The 19,859-nt window shown below is 46.5% G+C and overlaps 1 protein-coding gene across 8 annotated transcripts in view; it reads right to left on the bottom strand.

Moving 5' to 3' along the window:
• Drp2 (dystrophin related protein 2) overlaps positions 1 to 19,859 on the bottom strand; it is a 52,085-nt gene that overhangs the window by 6,082 nt on the left and 26,144 nt on the right. For 7 of the 8 annotated variants that reach the window (XM_052735616.1, XM_052735577.1, XM_052735605.1 and 4 more), the window contains 16 exons: positions 17,694 to 17,962; positions 17,174 to 17,320; positions 16,661 to 16,739; positions 14,676 to 14,736; positions 14,305 to 14,366; positions 12,730 to 12,804; positions 11,133 to 11,334; positions 10,836 to 10,921; positions 9,788 to 9,945; positions 9,299 to 9,465; positions 6,964 to 7,075; positions 4,365 to 4,501; positions 4,018 to 4,083; positions 3,709 to 3,774; positions 2,774 to 2,917; positions 960 to 1,197 (listed from right to left, as the gene is read on the bottom strand). In XM_052735616.1, the coding sequence (XP_052591576.1) occupies positions 960 to 1,197; positions 2,774 to 2,917; positions 3,709 to 3,774; positions 4,018 to 4,083; positions 4,365 to 4,501; positions 6,964 to 7,075; positions 9,299 to 9,465; positions 9,788 to 9,945; positions 10,836 to 10,921; positions 11,133 to 11,334; positions 12,730 to 12,804; positions 14,305 to 14,366; positions 14,676 to 14,736; positions 16,661 to 16,739; positions 17,174 to 17,320; positions 17,694 to 17,962 (2,069 nt within the window). Of the gene's footprint in view, positions 1 to 959; positions 1,198 to 2,773; positions 2,918 to 3,708; positions 3,775 to 4,017; positions 4,084 to 4,360; positions 4,502 to 6,963; positions 7,076 to 9,298; positions 9,466 to 9,787; positions 9,946 to 10,835; positions 10,922 to 11,132; positions 11,335 to 12,729; positions 12,805 to 14,304; positions 14,367 to 14,675; positions 14,737 to 16,660; positions 16,740 to 17,173; positions 17,321 to 17,693; positions 17,963 to 19,859 lie in introns of those variants that run through there. The other variant, XM_052735634.1, reaches the window with a different exon arrangement.

Raw genomic sequence — 19,859 nt, 5'->3', positions numbered from 1 at the left:
CTTAACCGCTGAGCCATCTCTTCAGCTCCATTATTTTGTTTCACTTAAAAAATATAGCTAGTATTATCATTACCTCCATTTAAAGAGAACTGGGGCCGAATAAGGTTAAAGAATGTTCCCAGCACCTCCCAGTCACTACCTGACAGTGTAGATTCAAAGCCAGGCTGTCTGACGCCCCCAGAGCTGCCGAACGTCCCAGAGACAGAAAGGGCAAAATGCAACAAAAGAGCAATATTGTAAAATATTTCTCTTGCCAAACCTGTCCAAACCTGAAAATGCCACATTCTGGATTGTGTGTTGGTGTGTATGTGTGCGTGCGTGAGCACACTTTATTTGAGTGTACATGTATGTGGAGGCCAGAACACAACTTTGGGTGTGAGTCCTCAGGTGTTGTTCACCTTTCTTTTCTGTATTCTTTCCTTCGTTTAAAGAGACAGAGTCATTCTCGGGCCTGGAACTCACCGAGTAGGCTGGGCTGGCCAGCAAGCACCAGTAACCCACGTCCCTGGCATGGGGATCCAAGTGTGTGTCACCACATCTGGTTTTTTTTTTTAATGGTCTCTGCAGATCCAACCTAGTTGCTTGTGCTTGGTGCTTTACTGCCTGAGCCCCTTTGCTGCAGGTGGTTTTTGAAGTGTGTTCTTTTAATACCAGATTCCAACGGGCTATGAACTAGAAAGTCCTTAGAAGTCCTTCCTCTGCCTCCAGGCCGGAGGTAGCTTGGAAGGGACACACAGAGGTGGTATGGAAGTGAATGGGAAGAAGACTGGTTAAGGATGGAGCCATACTGCCCATTTCCTTCTTCATCCCTTCATCCCGATTGCCAGTCAGCTCTTCTCAAGAAGTCACCTGACTGTGCCATGGCCAGGGGCGCTTTCTCTTTCCTCTGCTGCACCCCCAGCTCTCTATGCCCTCTTCCTGAGTCAGGGACTGCCCTCCTCCTCCATCTTCCGCCTCACCTGCAGGAGCAGCTCCCTCAGGCGCTGCAGCTGAGACTCTAACTGCTTGTTGTGGTCTTCAAGGATCTGCATGCGCGTCTCCAGGCGGCTCTTGTGCTGCCGCAGGATCCTGGCTTCAGCCAGAAGCTCTTCATTGCGGTGGTCTGGGGTCACTGCATTGAAGCCCTCGGTCAGGGTGGGGGCCTCTGCCGCTTCTTCGTGCTGCCATTTCAGGCGCCTCAGCTCTCCCTGGAGAATCCTGCCATGGACATGGAAGCCAAGACCTAGGGCTTTAACAGGGTCAGCTCGCTATCCAGATTCTACAGGTCCCCTCTTTCCCAAGTGTGAGGGATCACTGTGCTCTCCTAACCCAAGCCCTGGCAATGCTCTGCTTGAAATGGCCACAGCCACTTCCTCTCCAGCCTATTTGACATTTACTCTGCCATCCTGAGGCCTCAGAGCAGTGAGCTGACATTTCACACAAAAAATGTCTTAGGCCTTTGATGCTTTGGGGATTAATTTTGACCTTCAAAGGCAGTTAAGAACATGTTCTACAAATAAAAGAGGCATTAGTGCCAATGGCTTACCTAGCCTACTTATAGATTTTTAGATTCTAAGGGAAGACATAGCATAAATAAAGAGCTCATCTAGTCTGCTTCTTCTCACTACAGCCCTGCAACTTGACCTGCTTTAGATGCTCATAATGGTTCATCAAGGAAACACTCCAAAGAAACAGCCTACTTTTAGGCACAATGCTTTCTGTTGTTTGGGCAAACAGAATCACGCTTCCTAGCATTTCCCAGTGCCTGCTCCCTATTGCTTTAATGTAGCTGTTCTCAAACAGTCCCTAGTGAGAAACCAGGGTTTTGACCTTAGTTCACTCCATTGTGTAATGATGGGTTGTCCTAATGTTCACAACTAGCCCATAGTTCACATCACTGCCACCCCTTGCCCCACAAGTTCAACAACACTCAAATTGATCTCTAGCCTATTCACTGTGATGGACCACTAATTATGTGCTTCACGCTGACAACGTCAACTTTGCTAGAACAGTCTCTAAACCCTTACTCTAAACCCTTTGTGTGTTTATCTTTCCTGGGCTGGTGACACACACTTTGCAAACTAGTCCTCACCTGCACTCCACCACTCAAGGCACACTGTTCTAAGGCTTGCCATTCCAAGGGAGGCATGTGGACCAGTGAACACTAACATCCCTGTCAGCTAGTTAGAAACAGAAACCCAGGCACACCCCCCCACACACACACACACAGAGGAGTTAGGACTTGCATCTCCCCAAGCTTTGCAATTGACTCCTGTGTACACTAAGGCTCGTAAAGTATTGCTCCAAGAGGCTCTGCAGATGTTTCTTCCCTCCCTCCAAGAGCCTTCAACTTTCCTCAGGCCCATGAAGCCACTTCTTCTTTTGTGGAGATTAATGCCATCCCTGGTACTTTGTGTCTGCTGGTTTGAAATGCTGTATGGAATGTCAAAACCCTCTGGGATACTTTCACTCAGTATCAACTAGTTCTTTCTAGTTTTAGTACAGAAAGTTCTTCGAGAGCAAGCACAGGTTAGATTCTCTTCTGCATTCTTCCAGCATTCTCTCTACCTGTACCTAGTGGGTACTTGGAAAAGTCGGGATTATATTACATCTGGTCTTCAAAGTAACCCTGGGAAATTGGTATCGTTATTATCCCTACTATACGGCTGAGAACATGGAAGATCATAGGATGTAAGTGACTTGATCCAGGTTGTATAACACATGAAGTATCACTATTGAAACTCAAGCCACCAGCCTCTGGCACCACACAAATTTATGCCATGGCCACACCTACCGGTTCTCATCTTCTAGATGGGCCAAGATCTTCTCTAGCTCCCCCTTGCTTTCTGTGCCCATGCTGCATGGAGCCTGCTGTCCAAAGGCTGGCTCCCTGTCTGTGATGGGGCTGGAGTGCCGCAACAGGTACTGGTCCTCATCTCTGCATGGGTGTGGGGAGAGGAAAGGAGGTGGTCAGGTGCTGAGCACAGACACAAGTCAGGGATCCAGGCCTCAGATCCCAGCTCAGCCCCCGGGAAATGCGTGCTGGCAGATCCACTTTGAAGTCACATAAAGAAAGCCAGGCCTCGAGTTCAGGCTTTGGGAAGTTGAAAGAGGCAGTATCTGAGAGAGGACTGGGAGAGATTTCCAGGATGCTGAGGTGTCTGAGGTCTTCTTGAGTATAATGAGAAAATCACTTTTCTGTCTGGGCCGTTTCCCTTTCCCTGTCCCCTTTCCTTCCTTCTCATGTCCCAGAAGGATCAGAGTCCTAGTCAGGACCAGACTGTTCCACGTAGTCAGCTGTCCCTGGGCCTTCCTCACAGGCAAGAGGCCTCCCTTAGAGATGCAAGGGCATCTCTCAGTGCTCTAGCACACTGCTCCCTTAGGGCACACTTCAGTCGAGTCTCTGCTTTCTCCTAGGGTGGCCATGGCATACAACGGGGTTTTGTATCTTGAGCACAAACAACAGCTCTGTTTTGTAACTTTAGACAGGGGCTTTTTTCCCCTCTAATTTGAGCGTGGAAGGACGGGATCTTATGATAGAAGGGGCCTGAGTAGATGGTTCAGTTGACAGATGGAGAATTGCTTCTCTTACTAAACAGTGTAGTCAGGAAGCAGCCCTCCTTCCTCGGAGAATCAAGGACCCTAGCCACCAGCCTCCCATTCCCAAACAGTGGCAGAAGGATCCCAAGGACAGCTATTTCTGGAAAATCAGCAGCTGTGGAAACTCACATGCTGTCATCCGGGGACAAGCTGCCATTGAAAAAGGAACAATTTTGACTTTCCATCTCAGCAAGCCTAGAAAGAGAGAGCCACGGTAGGAGAGAAAGCAGGGTGCGGGGCCTGCCTCCACCTCCAGCATGCTAATGGCACAACACGATACCTGGCTTACGGAGCTGCCCCCCACCTACCACCACTAAAGGTTGGCCCTTGATGGCCGTGGCACATTCCACTCTGTATCTCCCCTGGTTCATTCTAATTCTCCCTGTCCTTGAACTTCCTACAGTCCCCACCCCATCCTCCACTGAAATGCAGTGGTACCTGCTGGCAAAATGCTCAATTCGAGAGTGTGTGTCAGCATGTGGCAACATCGGGGAAGAAGCCGGTCTGGAAAAAAGCAGCAAAGATTCAGAGGACCAAAGGCGACTGAAATGCTGTCTCCTCACCACTCCCACCCCTACACTGCCAAGATGGCAATAACATACAAGAAGTGGCTCCTACTCTATTTCTCGGGCCAGAGTCTAAGTCAGACTCAAGCTGATGTGCCTCGCGGCTAGGGGTTTTCCCTCGGGAACATTCTCCAGCTCATCTGGGACTCAGCCCCTTCCCAGCACGGAAGTGAGCTGGAGGAGGTCATGCACAGGCTCTGCTCAGCCATCAGTACTCACGTCTCACTGCAGTCAGTCTCCAGCACTGATTGCACAGGCAGGTAACCTCGCTGAGGGTGTTTGCTGAAATACTGCTTTGAGCGGAATTTATTCTTTAAGGTTGTGGCAAAGTCCCTCATGTTTTCACTGGATGTGGTCTGCAGGAAGACAGGACAGGGGGACCCACCCTAGTGGCTTCCAGACACTATGAGGTGTTGTGAGTCTTCCACTAGACCACAGAATGTGACTGGCATCCCAATGTTGTTTGTGCCCACCATACCGCTCCCCCCCCCACGCCCCCGTCCAAATGTCTCAAAGAATATACCCTTAACTCTGAACTCTGGGAAGGGAGACTGGAGGGGTGAGGGCCAGAGTGAGGAGGAAGGAAGATTTTCATGTGAAACTTTAAATATCTCTAGCTGCAGAGTTTGAATCTTTTGCAGTAAGCATGCAATTGCTACATTTTATGATAACGGTTTTTTTTTTTTTGTTTTTTTTTTGCTATTATGCTGGGCTTGTTCAGGTAACCATACTGTTGAAAGTTCATGGGTTCTTTGCTGCCAAACACAGAAGACACTGTCTCATAGCAAGTGTCATGGGGCTTCCAGCTCTTACAATCTTTCCATGCCCCTTTCTGTGATTGTCCCTAATCTTTTTTTTTTTTTTTTTGGTTTTTCGAGACAGGGTTTCTCTGTGTAGCTTTGTGCCTTTCCTGGAACTCACTTGGTAGCCCAGGCTGGCCTCGAACTCACAGAGATCCGCCTGGCTCTGCCTCCCAAGTGCTGGGATTAAAGGCGTGCGCCACCACCGCCCGGCGATTGTCCCTAATCTTACGTGCAGGGTTCGTGTTGAAGATCAGTCAGTTGGAGTCGGGCCGCCCACAGTTACTTAATATCTACATTTTGATTAGTTGTGGATCTCTAAAATAGTATCCATAGTGACAATACCAGCTGACATGCCAACACAGATGGAAATTCCACATGGTCCCACCCTCGATGAAGAGCTACAAGGGGTCAATGCCTGCTGAGAGAGAAAGAACCATTCTTCTCCAGGGACAAGCTCCCAGAGGTTGTCCAATCCCAAGTGGTCAGCCCTGGACACATGGACATATAGCAAAGCTAAATGGACTCAGTAGGTTGTATATACATGTGTGCATATATATGTATATATACACGTGTGTATGCACACGTGTATATATACATATATATGCAACAACAATTAAACAATTAAAGAGGAGATCATGCATTTGGGAGGGGACACAGGAAAAGTTGGAGAGGGAACAATATGTAGATGTAGTGCTCATTTATGAAGTTCTCAAAAAATAAAATTATTATATAAAAATCTTTTTAATGACTAAAATTTGAAATTTTATTTACTCTGTGTGTGTGTTTGCATGCACACACTGTGATATGCAAGCAGTCAGAGGACAACTTGCAGGAGTTGGTTCTCTTCTTCTACCATGTATGTTCAAGGAATCAAATTCCAGTCATCAGGCTTGGCAGAAAGTGCCTTTACCTGCTATCCCATCTTGCTGCCCCTTTTCTACAAATTCTAGGAATTGAGAAGATGAACAGGAGGCCGAGGATTATCCGCTTACCTCTTCTAGCTAGTTTTCTCTGCTTGCCCTTTATAATGTTTTATGTAAATGATAAGAAAGGTGAATTGAAGGGCATGGCCCCTACTCCCATGGGCCCACATATTCCTGTGCTAAAACAATTTGAAGATAACACCTTAGAAAAGTGGATTATAGAGAAACAGGTTGAAATGGAGAGGCAGGGTGGGAGAGGAAGTCAGTTGGAGTGTACTTGAGGTTCTGAAAGAATCTAAGAGCACTGCTATTCCAAAGGACTGGGGTTCGATTCCCAGCACCCACAGGGCAACCCACACTGTTTGTCACTCCGGTTCCAAGGGACCTGACACCCTCTTCTGGCCTCTTCGGGCACCAGTCACGCAAGTGGTCCACAGACATACATGCAGGCAAAGCATCCAGATGCATAAAATTAAAAATGAATAAATCTTAAAAGACATCGAGGGAACGAGCTCAGGAGGCTACACGGGTAGCAACCCTGTGGCTGAGTTCACCGAAGTTGACCAAGATGGGCTCAGGCAGCTGCGAAGGGAAGGCTGCCCATGGAAACCAAGTACAATTTGTGAGTAGAGACTAAAAAATCTTTTTCCTTTTAATGGACTGAGTAATTTGAGCACAGACTTTGGTACTGTCAAGAAGGGGTAGAAAAAACAAACAAACAACAAAGTAGCAAGAAAAGACCCAATGACAGTATAGGAGCCATAGGAGAAGCTAGCCAGGAAAACTCACGTGAGAAGAGGAGGGGGTACCTGGAACCACCTTGCTCTTTTTTTCCGTTGGGACATCTTTCTGCAGCAAAACAGCTAATGCTCATTAAAAGACTAAGAGTACCCTCAGTCAACTGCAGTCCCAGTGACAGAGAAGCTGTGACGGAAGACTGGAGGGGCCTGAAACCTCCAAACCAGTGAATCCCTACTACTCAGAGAATGTTCCACCAGGAGAGCTGCCACGTGCCAATGCTATGCGGAAGACCAAAGCCTAGTGTCTGAGAGATAGATGCCAACCCTCCCACCTGGTGCAGAGGCTCCATACCGGTGTGTAATACTCCATGATGGGATAGTGGAGCTTGTTGCCTTTGCTGGCCCTGCCTGTCAAGAAGCAGGTCTGGCAGATATCCACGTTAAACTGTTTCAGACTCCGGTACCTTGGGGAGAGAAGACAAAAAGTGTCACAAGACACTTGGGGTCACAAAGACAATCCAGTGTATCACAGTTGCCGTGGGATGTCTTTCTGTATGCTGTGAATGTGTGTGGGTCCCATTTGATAATAAATAAAGCTGCACTGGCCTATGGCAGGGCAGGATAAGGTTAGGCAGCACATTCAAACTGAAGATGAGATGAAGAAGGGTGGAGTCAGGAGAGACGCAGGCCGCTGCTGAAGGAGCAACAAGATGCCAGCAACCAGTAATGCCATGGCCATGTGACAACATATAGATTAATAGGAATGGGTTAATTTAGATGAAAGAGCTAGCTAGCAAGAGGCCTGCGCCATTAGGCCATACAGTTTGTAATTAATATTAAGCCTCTGAGTGATTATTTTATGAGCGGCTGTGGGACCTCAGGGCCAGGTGGGATCAGAGAAACTTCCGGCTACACACTGACTTCACCATTTCCCCAGTCCAAATACCCACACAGAAGGGAGTGGGGCTCAACCTACTATACCTAGCAATGTGAAATCCTCAACATGTGAATAGCTTTATTCTACAGACCGCAAATCCCCATGAAACCACAAGTCTCAGATCCCAGTAAGTGTAGGAAAGGGCATGACTTCAGCCACAGTTTAAAGGGGGCCAGTTGGAGTAAACATCTCGCTGTGGTAGCTTTCTAAACAAGGATGGCCCCAAAGGTCCCTTTCCTACTCTGAAGAAGTTAGACCTCCAATAGGAAGACAGTTTATTCACTAGCTGTGGTTAAGTTAGCTGAAGTTTGTTTTAAAAGGTCTTTCATAATAACTCTATTTATATTTTGACAGAATCTACTACAGTCCTTCCCACCTCCTTCTAAAGGCAGGCTAACCTTCCCTAGTCCCAGTAGCATCAAAGAGTGAAATGGCTAGCCTTCAATAAGCCAATATCTACCCCTGGGTTTACAGCTAAACAGCCCGGTTTTCTTGGGCAGTCATCTTTCACTTCCGTGTCTAGTTTGCACAAGTTATAAAAAAGCAGAGTGTATGTAGGGACAGTTATATGTTAGCACTCTAAAAAGCTAAAAGCTTGAATGGATTGAGGCTGGCATTCAGTGCTTGCCTAGCATGTCCAAGACCTCGGGTTCTGTCTTCAGCAGCGTACTGACAAACTTTAGGTATTTTCTGAGAGCAGTTAGCTTTGTGGAGGAAGGAGTGGATTATAATCAGGGAGGCTTCAAATGAATTTCAGTACTGTTTTATCCCGTAAGCTTGACTCTGGCATGCCCTACAGTGTGCTGCAGTCAGTCGACACTGTAACATATTGCCATCTATGAAGTTCATAGCTGAGAGGAATGTGCAATTAACTTACAGAAAACCTCATGACGTTTGTAAGTCTATGATTTTGTGTTGGGCTGCACTCGAGGCCATCCTCAGCTGCAGAGCTGAAGGTTGTTCATACCTACTAGGCCATTTACTTCTGTGGTACTGGATGCCATGTTTGCTCAGGCTTTGTTGGCAGAGTCTGCTAATCCAGAAACCCCTTATGGGGCATTGACAAAATACCTCAGATTTTAAAGATTTATTTACTATGTATTTTATGTGTATGGGCGCTTTGTTGCATGTATGTCTGCACACCAGAAGAGGACATTGGATCCCATTATAGATGGTTGGGAGCCACCATGTGGTTGCTGGGAATTGAACTCGGGACCTCTGGAAGAGTAGTCAGTGCTCTTAACTTTTGAGCCATCTCTCCAGCCCCTCAGATTTTTAGATTAGAGATATGTGAGCTTCATCTGCATGGTGGAAATGCTATAAACATGTGAGTATGTATATCTTTTCAATTCTGCACTGAGATCTTTTATGTGTAACCTATTGTTCATTTATGATGGGAGTATTTATATCATAAATGGTATAAATCAGGCTTCCTCTTTTTCCTTTCTTTCTGGGAAGCTGATGGTGAAATATTTGCTGACTCAACATTTGGTACATAGTTTTTGGGGTTTTTTTTAATAGTGTTTACTATATATTTCTAAAAATCTGTAGTACTTTGTATTACAACTGGAAAAAATTATTTCCTTTCTAATTTTTCAGAAGTTAAACATTTTTCAATAAAAAGGTTACAACAATACACCAATAACACACCATAAATAAATTATAAACATAACTATTAAACAATGCCGTTTTGTACCCATTGTTGCCTCCCATGACATTTTTCTCACCCAGCAGGCATTCGGTCCCATACCTGAACCCCTTGATGGGGCACTGCCTGCAGATAGAGCACTTGGTCTGATGCTTCACTTGCTCAGCAATGGTGACCCGATGCAAAACGGCCAGCCACACCATAGACTGGGGCTCCAAGTTGACCCACTCTAGGAACTGGGATGCTTCAATGACTGGCTTGCCAGTGCTCTAGAGAAATAAGAAATCCAATGGCTATGACCCGGCCCAAGTAACTTGCTGCTTGAGTGTCAGCCAGCTCTTAGTGAAGCAGGGAAACCAGCCCCCCTCCAGAGGTGTTCACCTTCTGCCTTATCTTAGTGGACACCCTTCCCTGCAGGACTCCAGCTCCAGACACCAGAGGACCATTAGTTCTGTTGTCCCATCTCAAAAAAATCCCCTTTACCTTGGAGTACTTTGCACCAAAAGCTGAGATGCTGGGTTCCCTCCCTTCCACTCACCACCCCTCCCATCTCCCTTCCGTCCTTCCATGAGTCTACAGTTCCATACTCACAAAACGAAAGCAACTGCGGACACTGGGCTCCACATTGCTGCCCCCAAATGCTGCCACTTCCCCCAGCTGACGGGGCACTTGAATGGCTTCATGAAGCAGGGCACCAAGATGCCGTTGGTCACACTGGCTGCCGGAATTGGCTACTTGGCTGAAGAGGTCTGTGGGGCCCATCATCAACAACAGCCAGCCCCAATTTAGGAATGGCCAGAGGATGATATGAGGCAGAAGAAGCAGAAAAGGAGGACAGAGAAAGAGCACATTGCTGAACTAATGACTTTTGAAACTGGAGAATCCAGAAATTCATCTCCAATCTCAACTCCCGAGTGTTCTAAAAAGAGCATCCCTGAGTTTGGGGTAGGGTAATCAGACAGACACAAATGGGGCGTCATCAGTGGGAGAGGAAGAGTCGGGGGAAATGGACAGACAGGGAGAGAACAGGGGAGAGAGTGACAAAGAGGTAGAATTCAGGAGAACAGAGGAGAAAGAAATTAACAAATAGATATTGATGGGGAGGCGGGGGAGAGAGAGAAAGACGGCGGGGAGGGAAGAGAAAGACAGAGAAGAGAGAGGAGAGGACGGGAGGGGTGTGTGTGTATGAGAGAGAGAGAGAGAGACAGAGACAGAGACAGAGAGACAGAGACAGAGAGAGAAACAGAGACAGAGACAGAGAGAGACAGAGAGAGCACCAAGTAGCACAGTACCAGACCCAGATGTGGCAGTACTGGGAAAGCAGATGCCTCCTGGGTGTGGGAATGTGCACTAGGCAGCTTTTCCCACCCTCCAAGAGAGGGCAGCTCTTCTAGGATCTCCTCAAGCCCAGGCCAACAACTTTGGCAACTCCCCTCTGGACATACCATCCATAGTTTCAAACCTCGCCTAAGACCTGGAAGCTGCACAGGGGGACTGAAAAACATCACCAGGTGGCGCAAGCACTCCTCTGCGGAGTCAAAAGATCTAAATTCTGCTTATTTTGTGGCCTCCCTCCTTCCTCCCCCTCCAACCCTCCTCCCCCAGCCGGCATCACTGAAGATGCTGGAGTTATACTCACACTGAAGCTTTTCTTTCACTTCGGTGCCACACAGGCAGGCGATGCCAGTCTTAAAGGACAATGCTCGCATCTTTCCACTGCGACCACTGTGTTTAAAGGGTGAGACAGACAACACGAATGTTTGTGAAGGGCTAGTATCTTGGCAGTCTTTTTTCCTCACTGATTTGACCCAGCAGCCAACCATACCCTAAGCTGAACTGATCCAAGTACACCATGGGAGCAAATTCTTCCCACTATGTCCAGTGGAGATGCCCCATTGGATTGATTTGGGAGGTTTCTAGGACTGAAAGCTTTTACCTATCAAAAACATTGAGGAGCCAGTTGAGGCTCATGTCTACACACAGTGGCACATTGACCAGGATGCCTCTTTCCTCTTCCAGTCGTTCATACAAGGCAGTCAGGCAGTGAATGACCTCCACCACATCCATCACATGTTCACTGGCCTGCAGGTCGTGCTCACTGAAGATCTCCAGAGCCGTAGTCAAAGTTACCAGATCCACTGGAAAGGAAAGAAGAAAAGGCAAATACAGCCCAGAGAAGAACCAAGGGAACCGGTGAGGCAAGGCCACGGTATCATCAAATCTGGTACCAGCTCCAAACCAACCATTGGAAAATGCCATAAACATTATGGGGATCACCTTTACCGTGATCCCCATCCCATGGAAGAGCAAGGTCGCAAGAGGTCGCCCAAGTTAATGTAGCACGTCTCTGTATACATAAGTTCCTTTACAGGAGTTTTGAGAAAATGGCAAGATGTGAATGGACACACCTCTTAGGTTGTGCTAACTCCCAGGGCATCATATCCTATTTTCAGTTTCTCTGCTTTCAAAAGCCTCTTTTGTCTTTTAAACTAATTTCAGAGGCACAGAGGACTGCTACCTGGGCCTTGTTCATAATAGGTCGTCAATCACTGCGCTCAACTCTCAGTCACTGAGCTCAGCCCTGTATCACTGAGCTCAGCCCTCAGTCACTGAGCTCAGCCCTCAGTCACTGAACTCAGCCCTCAGTCACTGAGCTCAGCCCTCTATCACTGAGCTCAGCCCTCTATCACTGAGCTCAGCCCTCTATCACTGAGCTCAGCCCTGTATCACTGAGCTCAGCCCTCAGTCACTGAGCTCAGCCCTGTATCACTGCGCTCAGCCCTCAGTCACTGAGCTCAGCCCCCAGTCACTGAGCTCAGCCCTGTATCACTGCGCTCAGCCCTCAGTCACTGAGCTCAGCCCTCAGTCACTGAGCTCAGCCCTGTATCACTGCGCTCAGCCCTCAGTCACTGAGCTCAGCCCTCAGTCACTGAGCTCAGCCCTCAGCCCAACATCAGTTTCAGCTGAAAACAGTTTTGTCCATGAATCCTGTTCTAGGAAACTTAGTCCTGCTTCCACAGGGTCGTGCATGGCTGAGTGAATGTGACATACACCAGGAAGATATTTTAATTACCTGTGATGTGGAGTCAGCCTACCTAGACAGCTGGGACAGGAAGTTTAAACGAACAGTAAGTACTCCTGAGCAAGGCCAGAAGAGACGACCCATCTGCAGCATGCTGATGGCCAACTACAGACACTCGTTTTAACAATTCTGTTGCTGTCTCTAATAACCCCAGGATGGCAAACCATGAAGCAGATGCTGCCTGCTGCAAAGCAGTTTCTTGATTATCTAAGCTGTCTAGGGAAAAAGGACTAGGAATCAGATAGCTGTGGAGTTACTTTGAAAACAAGGCTGGGGGTGTGAGGTGAATGAAAAGATCCAGTTTTCACAGCCAGTGTGTTCCAGTATTTGTAGAGTTCCCATCAAAACAATCAATGACTCTGGCCAGGGTGGGGTGCAAGTGCGAAGAAGCAGACAGGTGAGGGGGAGGAGGACGGGAGTAAAAGCCATGGGGAAGAGCATGAGGACGTACGGCGCAGGGCCTTCTGGACTCTGCGGAGCTTCATGGCAGTCCGATAAGCTGAGAACTTAATGTTGTTCAGATCAGCTGCAAAGAACAGAAAGAGACTCGCTTAGATCAGAGAAATGTAAAGAAGAACAAGTGTCGACTAGGATATGTATGAATGAGGGCTGTTAGTGGAAGTGAGCGCTGATGGGACCACCAGGAAAACAACTTGGTATTACCCAGTAAAGTGGAACGCATTCATCCTGCCATCAAAGCAGCTATAATCCACAGCAGTGATATGTAAACACTTTTTCACTAAGACTCACAGTAAGAAACGTATTTCATATCATGAGCCAGTATATATGCATTTCCTAAAGCAATTCTTTACTAGATTTAATACAAATAAAAACATAAAATTACTGTCAAATCTGACCCTTGCTAAGGATCTGTTGCCCACTAATAGTTCCTGGTCTATTTCAGCTTTTGAAGAAGATTGTTGTAACATGCTAAAATAATGTTATGACCTACATACTAAAAGCATGCCCTGGAAAAACCCCTGCACATGTGTACCAGAAGCCATCTACAAGAACTCTTCAGCAGCATTACACATATTCACTCTAAACTAGGGACCCAAGTCCTCGTCAGCAATAGACTGGATAAAGAAAGGCCATATGCAATGGTATCCCCTACAGCAGTGAAAGCGAGCATTCTAACTGTAGCCACAGGGCTAAACTTGTGACATATGCTATTTCTCCTAGTAGGTAAAGATAAGGCATGAAAGAGTCTCCCTCATTGCAGATCAGAGACTGCCTTACAAATCAGATTAGAATTCATGTCTTCATGATTAACTCCCTAATGATGCTAAAATGGTCCACGGTGAAATGGAGACTATGCTGTTGAGGAAGATGCAGAGGAGCTTTTCTTTTAAAAATTACCTTATTGAAGTACAATGGACATGCAAGAAGCTATATGTGAAGTGACAGGAAGCAGCACGTATTTAATGTATATAGCTTGGTAAGTTTGGGGATAAGTCCACACCATGAAGCCATCACCACAATCTGTGTCATAAACCTATCCATTGCTACCAACGTTTCCTCCCACCTTCGTATTTATCAATATTACTACCTAGTAGTGGTGTGTTGCTGGTAAGGGCACTTAACATAAGATTATTCTCTTAGTAGACTTTGACACATGAAAATAGTACTATTGACTATATTCACTACGTCATGTAGCAGATCTCCATCCAGGACCTATTCTTGTGGCATAATTGAAAATGTGACCTATGACCATTACCTTCTTGCTTCCTCCTCCCCTAGCCTCTGACAGCCCCCACTCTACTCTCTGATTCCAGGAGTCTGACTATCTTAAATTCCTTATATAAGTGGGATCATGCAGTGTTTGATCTTCTTTTCAAGCCTTATTTCAGTCAGCGTAACATTCTTTGGGCTTACCGGTATCATCCAAATGGTATTGTTTTAAGACTAAAGAGTATTAGTCCATTTTGTGCATATGGTACATGCTCATCCTTTCTTACATTAATGGGGTATAGGATAAAGATACTTGTACACGGTCCCACCCCATACAGGACCCTCGCATTCTCACCTAGGGTTTGGTATAACTCAGTCATCTTGGGGTGGTCCCAGCATGTGGTCTGAGCCTGGTGACTACAAACAAAAGCATCAATAGCACCAACATCACATTTCCAACACCCTTTGCAGGCCCACATCCATTAGTCAGTGAAAGGTGGGCTGCCAGAAGCTGCACAATGTAAAGACAAACTCTGAAGCTCCTAATACACCAGAGCTCACCATCACCCAGGCAGAACCTTAAGCACGTCTGACAAGTTGGGGGAAACATTAGACTAAGCAGGGCAATCTCAAGGCACAGAAGTGACAGAGTTAGGGACCCAAAAGGCAGGTGATGGAGGGGATAGGCAGGTGACTGACCGGCTCCTGATCCTGATGATCACTCACTTGATGTAGTAGGGAACTTTATTGGGAGAAATTGCTCGTTCCCAGGGAACCTGGACAGAAGCTGGTAAAAGAGAAGAGAAAGAAAGCTGGCCACTAGTTTTCCTCAAGCATCCTGGCCATTCTTAAATTGCTTAATTAGATGAATTCGTGTTCTTTTATGTGAGTGTTTTGCCTGCACGCGTGAATGAATGTGTACCACATGTGTGCTTGGTGCTTGGAGAGGTCAGAACAAGGCATTAGGTCTCTTGGAACTGGACTTAGAGGTGGCTGGATGCTGCCGTGTGGGGACTGCTAATTGAACCTCTGTCCTCTGTGAGAGCAACAACTGCTCTTAACCGCTCAGCCACCTCTCCAGTCCAGCTTGACTTGTTGTTGTTGTTGTTGTTGTTGTTTTTGTTTTTTCAAGACAGGGTTTCTCTGTGTTGCCCTGGCTGACCTGGAACTCACTCTGTAGACTGAACAGGCTGGTCTTGAACTCACAGAGATCCACCTGCTTGTGCCTCCCGAGTGCTGGGATTAAAGGCGTGCACCACCGTCTTGGCCCTTCTTATGCACTATCCTTCCTCAAAGGCAGTTGAACACAAAAGGAAATAGCATTCACGTCCAACTGTTAACAGCTCCCAGGGAGGGGCACTTAACAAGAAACACACTTTGTTCCTTGATGTTGGGACAGGAGAAGGGAAGAGCTTGTCACCGATGCCCTATTGAACCAGAAACAGGGCTAGAACATGAACAGGAATATTTCATAACCTTAATATTTGCCTTAAGCAGGCTGCCTTTTTAACCTATTCAGCTGCAGGTAACTGGATTGCTCCTGTGGCTATGAAATACAATCGTCTGATGAGGCTCAAAGCCTTTCCCCTAGAAGGCCGACCTTCTCAGATCTGTGGCGTAGGGGATGGCACTGCCCATTTCTCCTTTATAAGGAACTCTTTCAACCCTCTGTCTCTATCATTGAGGTCTTAACAGAGGAGGCTCAGCCTAGCTGGCTCACCTGCTCACTCACCGCAGCTTCTCTGAATCTAAGAATCCTCTGCAGATGTAGCTCTGTGGAACTGACTATAAGGCAGTAATTCTAACCATGTCTATTGAGTTCCTCCCATGTGCCAGATACTATGCCCATGCCTTATAGGCACATCTAACTTTCATTTTTGTCTACTTTTTGCCATCTCCACTCCTACCGCCTCAATCTAGGCCGGTATCACCCTTCACGTGGATTACCATGCAGTAAATGTTGAGAGGTCTCTCTGTTCCCACTCTGACCCATAACAGTGTATTCTGAACATCATGCCAAAACATAAATCAGATCATGTCACCCCACTCTCAAACCCTACCAAAAATCCTCTATTCCATTTGGAATAAAATCTCAAGTTCTTTCTTTTACCTACAAGGCCGACCATGCTCTAACTTCTCTGCTCTTTCCTTTGCCTTTTTCTGCACAGGTCTCCTGGCTGCTCCTCAGCACACCTCCCTGACCTCCTGTTTTAAGGGCCTAGAATTTGTGCCTCGTGTGCTCCCTCACCTATCCATAGCACTTGCCACAAATGTCTCTTATACCTGTTTACTTATTTGATTATGATCTGTTTACTCCACCAGAATGCAAGCTGTCCAAATTGAAGGGTTTCTGTCCATGTGTTTTTTTTTTCCCACCAGCATGACCCCAGTGTCCAGGAAAGTACCTGGTTCACAGTGAAACTGTTGCATAAATAAACTTATTTAATATTTAAAACCTAAAGAGCTAGGAAATCTCCCCTTTTCAGATGGAAAAGTGAGCTTCAAAAAGATTACACTTGTTTTTCAAGTTTGCACAGCTCCTCTGACTGGGGAGACTGCTCTTTTAACTACCACACCACACAGCTTTTTCCTTATCGCTTCTTGGATGCCAAGATCTACTGGGCTCCCACCAGACCCCCAGTGGACAACAGTAGATTCTCTTGGGAAATGGCTGAGGTTCTTCTACATGCAGTCTAGCTTGGCTTACGTACTGGAGAGGAAGTGCTGTGACCCAGGCCCAAAGTCCCGGTGGGCATCCTGGAGCTGCTTAAGCCTCTCACCAACTGACGCCTATGGAAAGAACAGTGGGTTACTTCTAGCCATTTAGTATGGAATCTGCAATTGCCTCCAAGAATCTTTATGAGCTCCCTCATAGGCTAGCCTTTCTCCTGTTCCAATCCCATCTATTGTCACCCAACTTCCATCCTCCTCTCGCACTGACAAGGATCAGAGAGCAGCCTCCTTAGTTCTGAGCCATGGTAATTCTCCCCAGTCCAACCAGTGTGTTTAAATCAAGACAAGTCCCTCTCATTCCTTTAGTTCAGCCATTTCCTGCAGCTTAGAGGTGGAGAAGTTTATTTTCTGACCCCTAATTCTCTACTATTCTTTTCCTGTGTAGATTTCATTTCCAAACCCATGATTCCATTGGGCCTGCGTACACTTTCCCCCAAAGCCTGGCCATACCATGATACCTCCCCAAGGCTCATTTCAGGATGCTCCTCTACCTGGAGCTGTTTCCACCGGATGTTGATCTGTTCCAGAGCCCTTGAATTCTCCATTGACAAGTGTACATCAGAAATGGCAAGTTGGTGGGCCAGATCATTCACTAACTTCACTCCATCTTTCACAGGAGAGAATTCTTCTTTGAAGAGCTAGAAAAGCAGAACCAAGTGCCACAGCAGACAGAGAGTAGGAAAGAGGACACATTACTCATTCACCTTCCCTTCCCACGTGGAGGATTAGTCTCAACAACACCTAGCTACTAGGTCATTTGTTCAATAGACTAAGATATGAGTGGCCAGTGCTCTAATCCCTTCCTTCTAGTCACTCCAGAAAAGCGGGGAAAGGAAACAGTAGGACAGAGATGGCAATAGACAACCTAGCCCCCAATCTAGCCCATAACCAAAAAGAGGCTTGGCTGAAGCCCAGACCAACAATCATGTCTTAGCAGAAGGAAAATTGGCACTGTGAAAGGACATCAGGTCTCTCAGCAGGGACTGGAGTCAGGGAAGGAGACCTACATACCTTGATGGCTTGGATATGCTCTGGGAGGGAATCAATGAAGAGATCCCCAATGGGCTCCCAAGTGGCTCGGACTCCCTCTGCTTGGGTCAGAGTACTGCTTAGTTCCTCCATTGTCCCTTGGATCTCCAAGAGATGTTCCAGAGTATGCTCAATGTGGCGATGCTGATCCACACAGCGGGCTGTCAGCTTCTCCCACAGCTCACTGGCCACTGTTGCCTGCTTCCACACAAAGCGGCTAAGATTCTGAATTCGTTGTCTGGGGGAGGTATCTGTGAGCACAGTCATGAAGCCAAGTCAAGCTAACCCGGAAGAGGTAACCCAGAGAAAGACTAAGACAAAGTCATCCTTTTATAAAACGTATATGCTTGCCTATAAATGAGGGGTTTGGGACACCAATGTGTGCCTGTTTGTATACAAATATTCCTGTTTACATATATATATTTCCATTACTGAGCTACTTTTGCACATTCAGGGATTTAAATTATTATTTATATTTATGTATTTATGCATATACATATTTATTTTGTGTGTTTGTGTGTGTGCATGTGCATGCGTGCGTGTGTGTGTGTGTGTGTGTGTGTGTGTGTGTGTGTGTGTGTGTGTGTTTTCTGCAGTGTCTGTGTGGACGTTAGAAGACAGTGTGCTGGAGCTGGCTTTCTCTTTCTACAAAGTGGGTCCCAGGTTGTCCGGCTCTGGGGCAAGCACCTTTACCAACTGAGCCGTCTCACTGGCCCACATTCCGAGATTTTTTTTAAAATTAAACCATTTATCTTGAGATTATTATAGATTAGCTTTTGGTTATAAGAAATAACGTCGATATTTCCTGCACTCTTTACCAAAATGGTAATGTCTTGTAAACTAACAGTATCATATAACACCCAGGATTTTGGCATTGATATATTCTGTCAATTTTGTTCAAAGTTTCTGGTTTTACCTGTATTCATTTTTGCGCAAGTGCACACAAACACACACACACACACACACACACACACACACACACACACACACACACACACACTTAGTTCCATGGAATTTTATCATGTGTTGGTTCATGAATCTACAGCCACATGAGGGCATTTTAGTTTCCTCCCACATTTACATTAAGGTTATCTCATTTTTTAAAATTGTAAGGTAAGTAAGGATTAAAGTATTTTAAGAGGTATGGTGAGGTAAATCATCTAGTCCTATTCATATACCCCAGGAAATGATTTAGGCATTAGTGTCTGCTGTTCACTAAAATCCAAAGAAAGGATGCTCCAGCTCAGGAGTCTGGTATAATGTGCCAAGCTTTTCTCCTTGGACTTCTCATTTTTAGGTTTCCTCTTTGTCCCTCAGACTTCCTGCAGAAAGAGGAGGATTCAGAGTCTCTAGTCCCAAGCTGCGTGGACTCGCCTTACTGTCTCTGGAGCTTGCCCTATCTGGGGCCCACTGAGCAGTGACTTATGTGCTAACTGGCCCACTGAGAGGCCAGAAATCAACCGAGCCTGTGAACAGAATCGACAAAGGACTCCGCTGAGGAAGGCTTCTTTCCAGTCTATTCCCTCCGTGGGTTGGGGCTCAGGAGCCTTTTCCGGAGGGTTTGCTAGACTGCCACTTGGACTTGATTTCCATGGATGCCACACTGGCAGTTTATGGGAACCAAGATAGAAAACAGCCCTCGCTATGAAGTCAGGTCCAGAAGTCACCAGGGTCAGTATCGACCAGCCACAATCAATTTTCATCTGAAAATCTGAAGATTCTTTGGTTTTAAGATTGCTTTGTAGTTGCTGGCTGATACCAGCATCGCCAATGTCCCTCTCTGTTGGAATAAATCAGATTCTTTTCTAATGTTTTCAATTCATGCTACATTTATTCTTCAGTATCTTCACATGCGAATGTGAAGACGAAGGTGCAGATTCACACGGGTAGCAGGTACAGGCCTGGGGTGTCACTCAGGGGACAAACAACATTCCGAAAGGACAGACTCCTCTCATTCCCTGGGTTGCTTCAATTCACTTAAGGTCTCCCTCCCTCCCTCCCTCCCTCCCTCCCTCCCTCCCTCCCTCCCTCCCTCCCTTCCTAACATCTCATTACAAGGCCACACATGATTCTCTGAAGAGCCACATACAGCTTTAGGCCCCATGCTGGTGAGACCTACTTCAGGTTCTTTCCTTTCTTACAACTGTG

Source organism: Peromyscus californicus, unplaced genomic scaffold (assembly GCF_007827085.1).
Source record: "Peromyscus californicus insignis strain IS unplaced genomic scaffold, ASM782708v3 Scaffold_10__1_contigs__length_136768540, whole genome shotgun sequence".
Taxonomy (NCBI): domain Eukaryota; kingdom Metazoa; phylum Chordata; class Mammalia; order Rodentia; family Cricetidae; genus Peromyscus; species Peromyscus californicus.
This window is presented reverse-complemented; position numbering and strand designations above follow the sequence as displayed.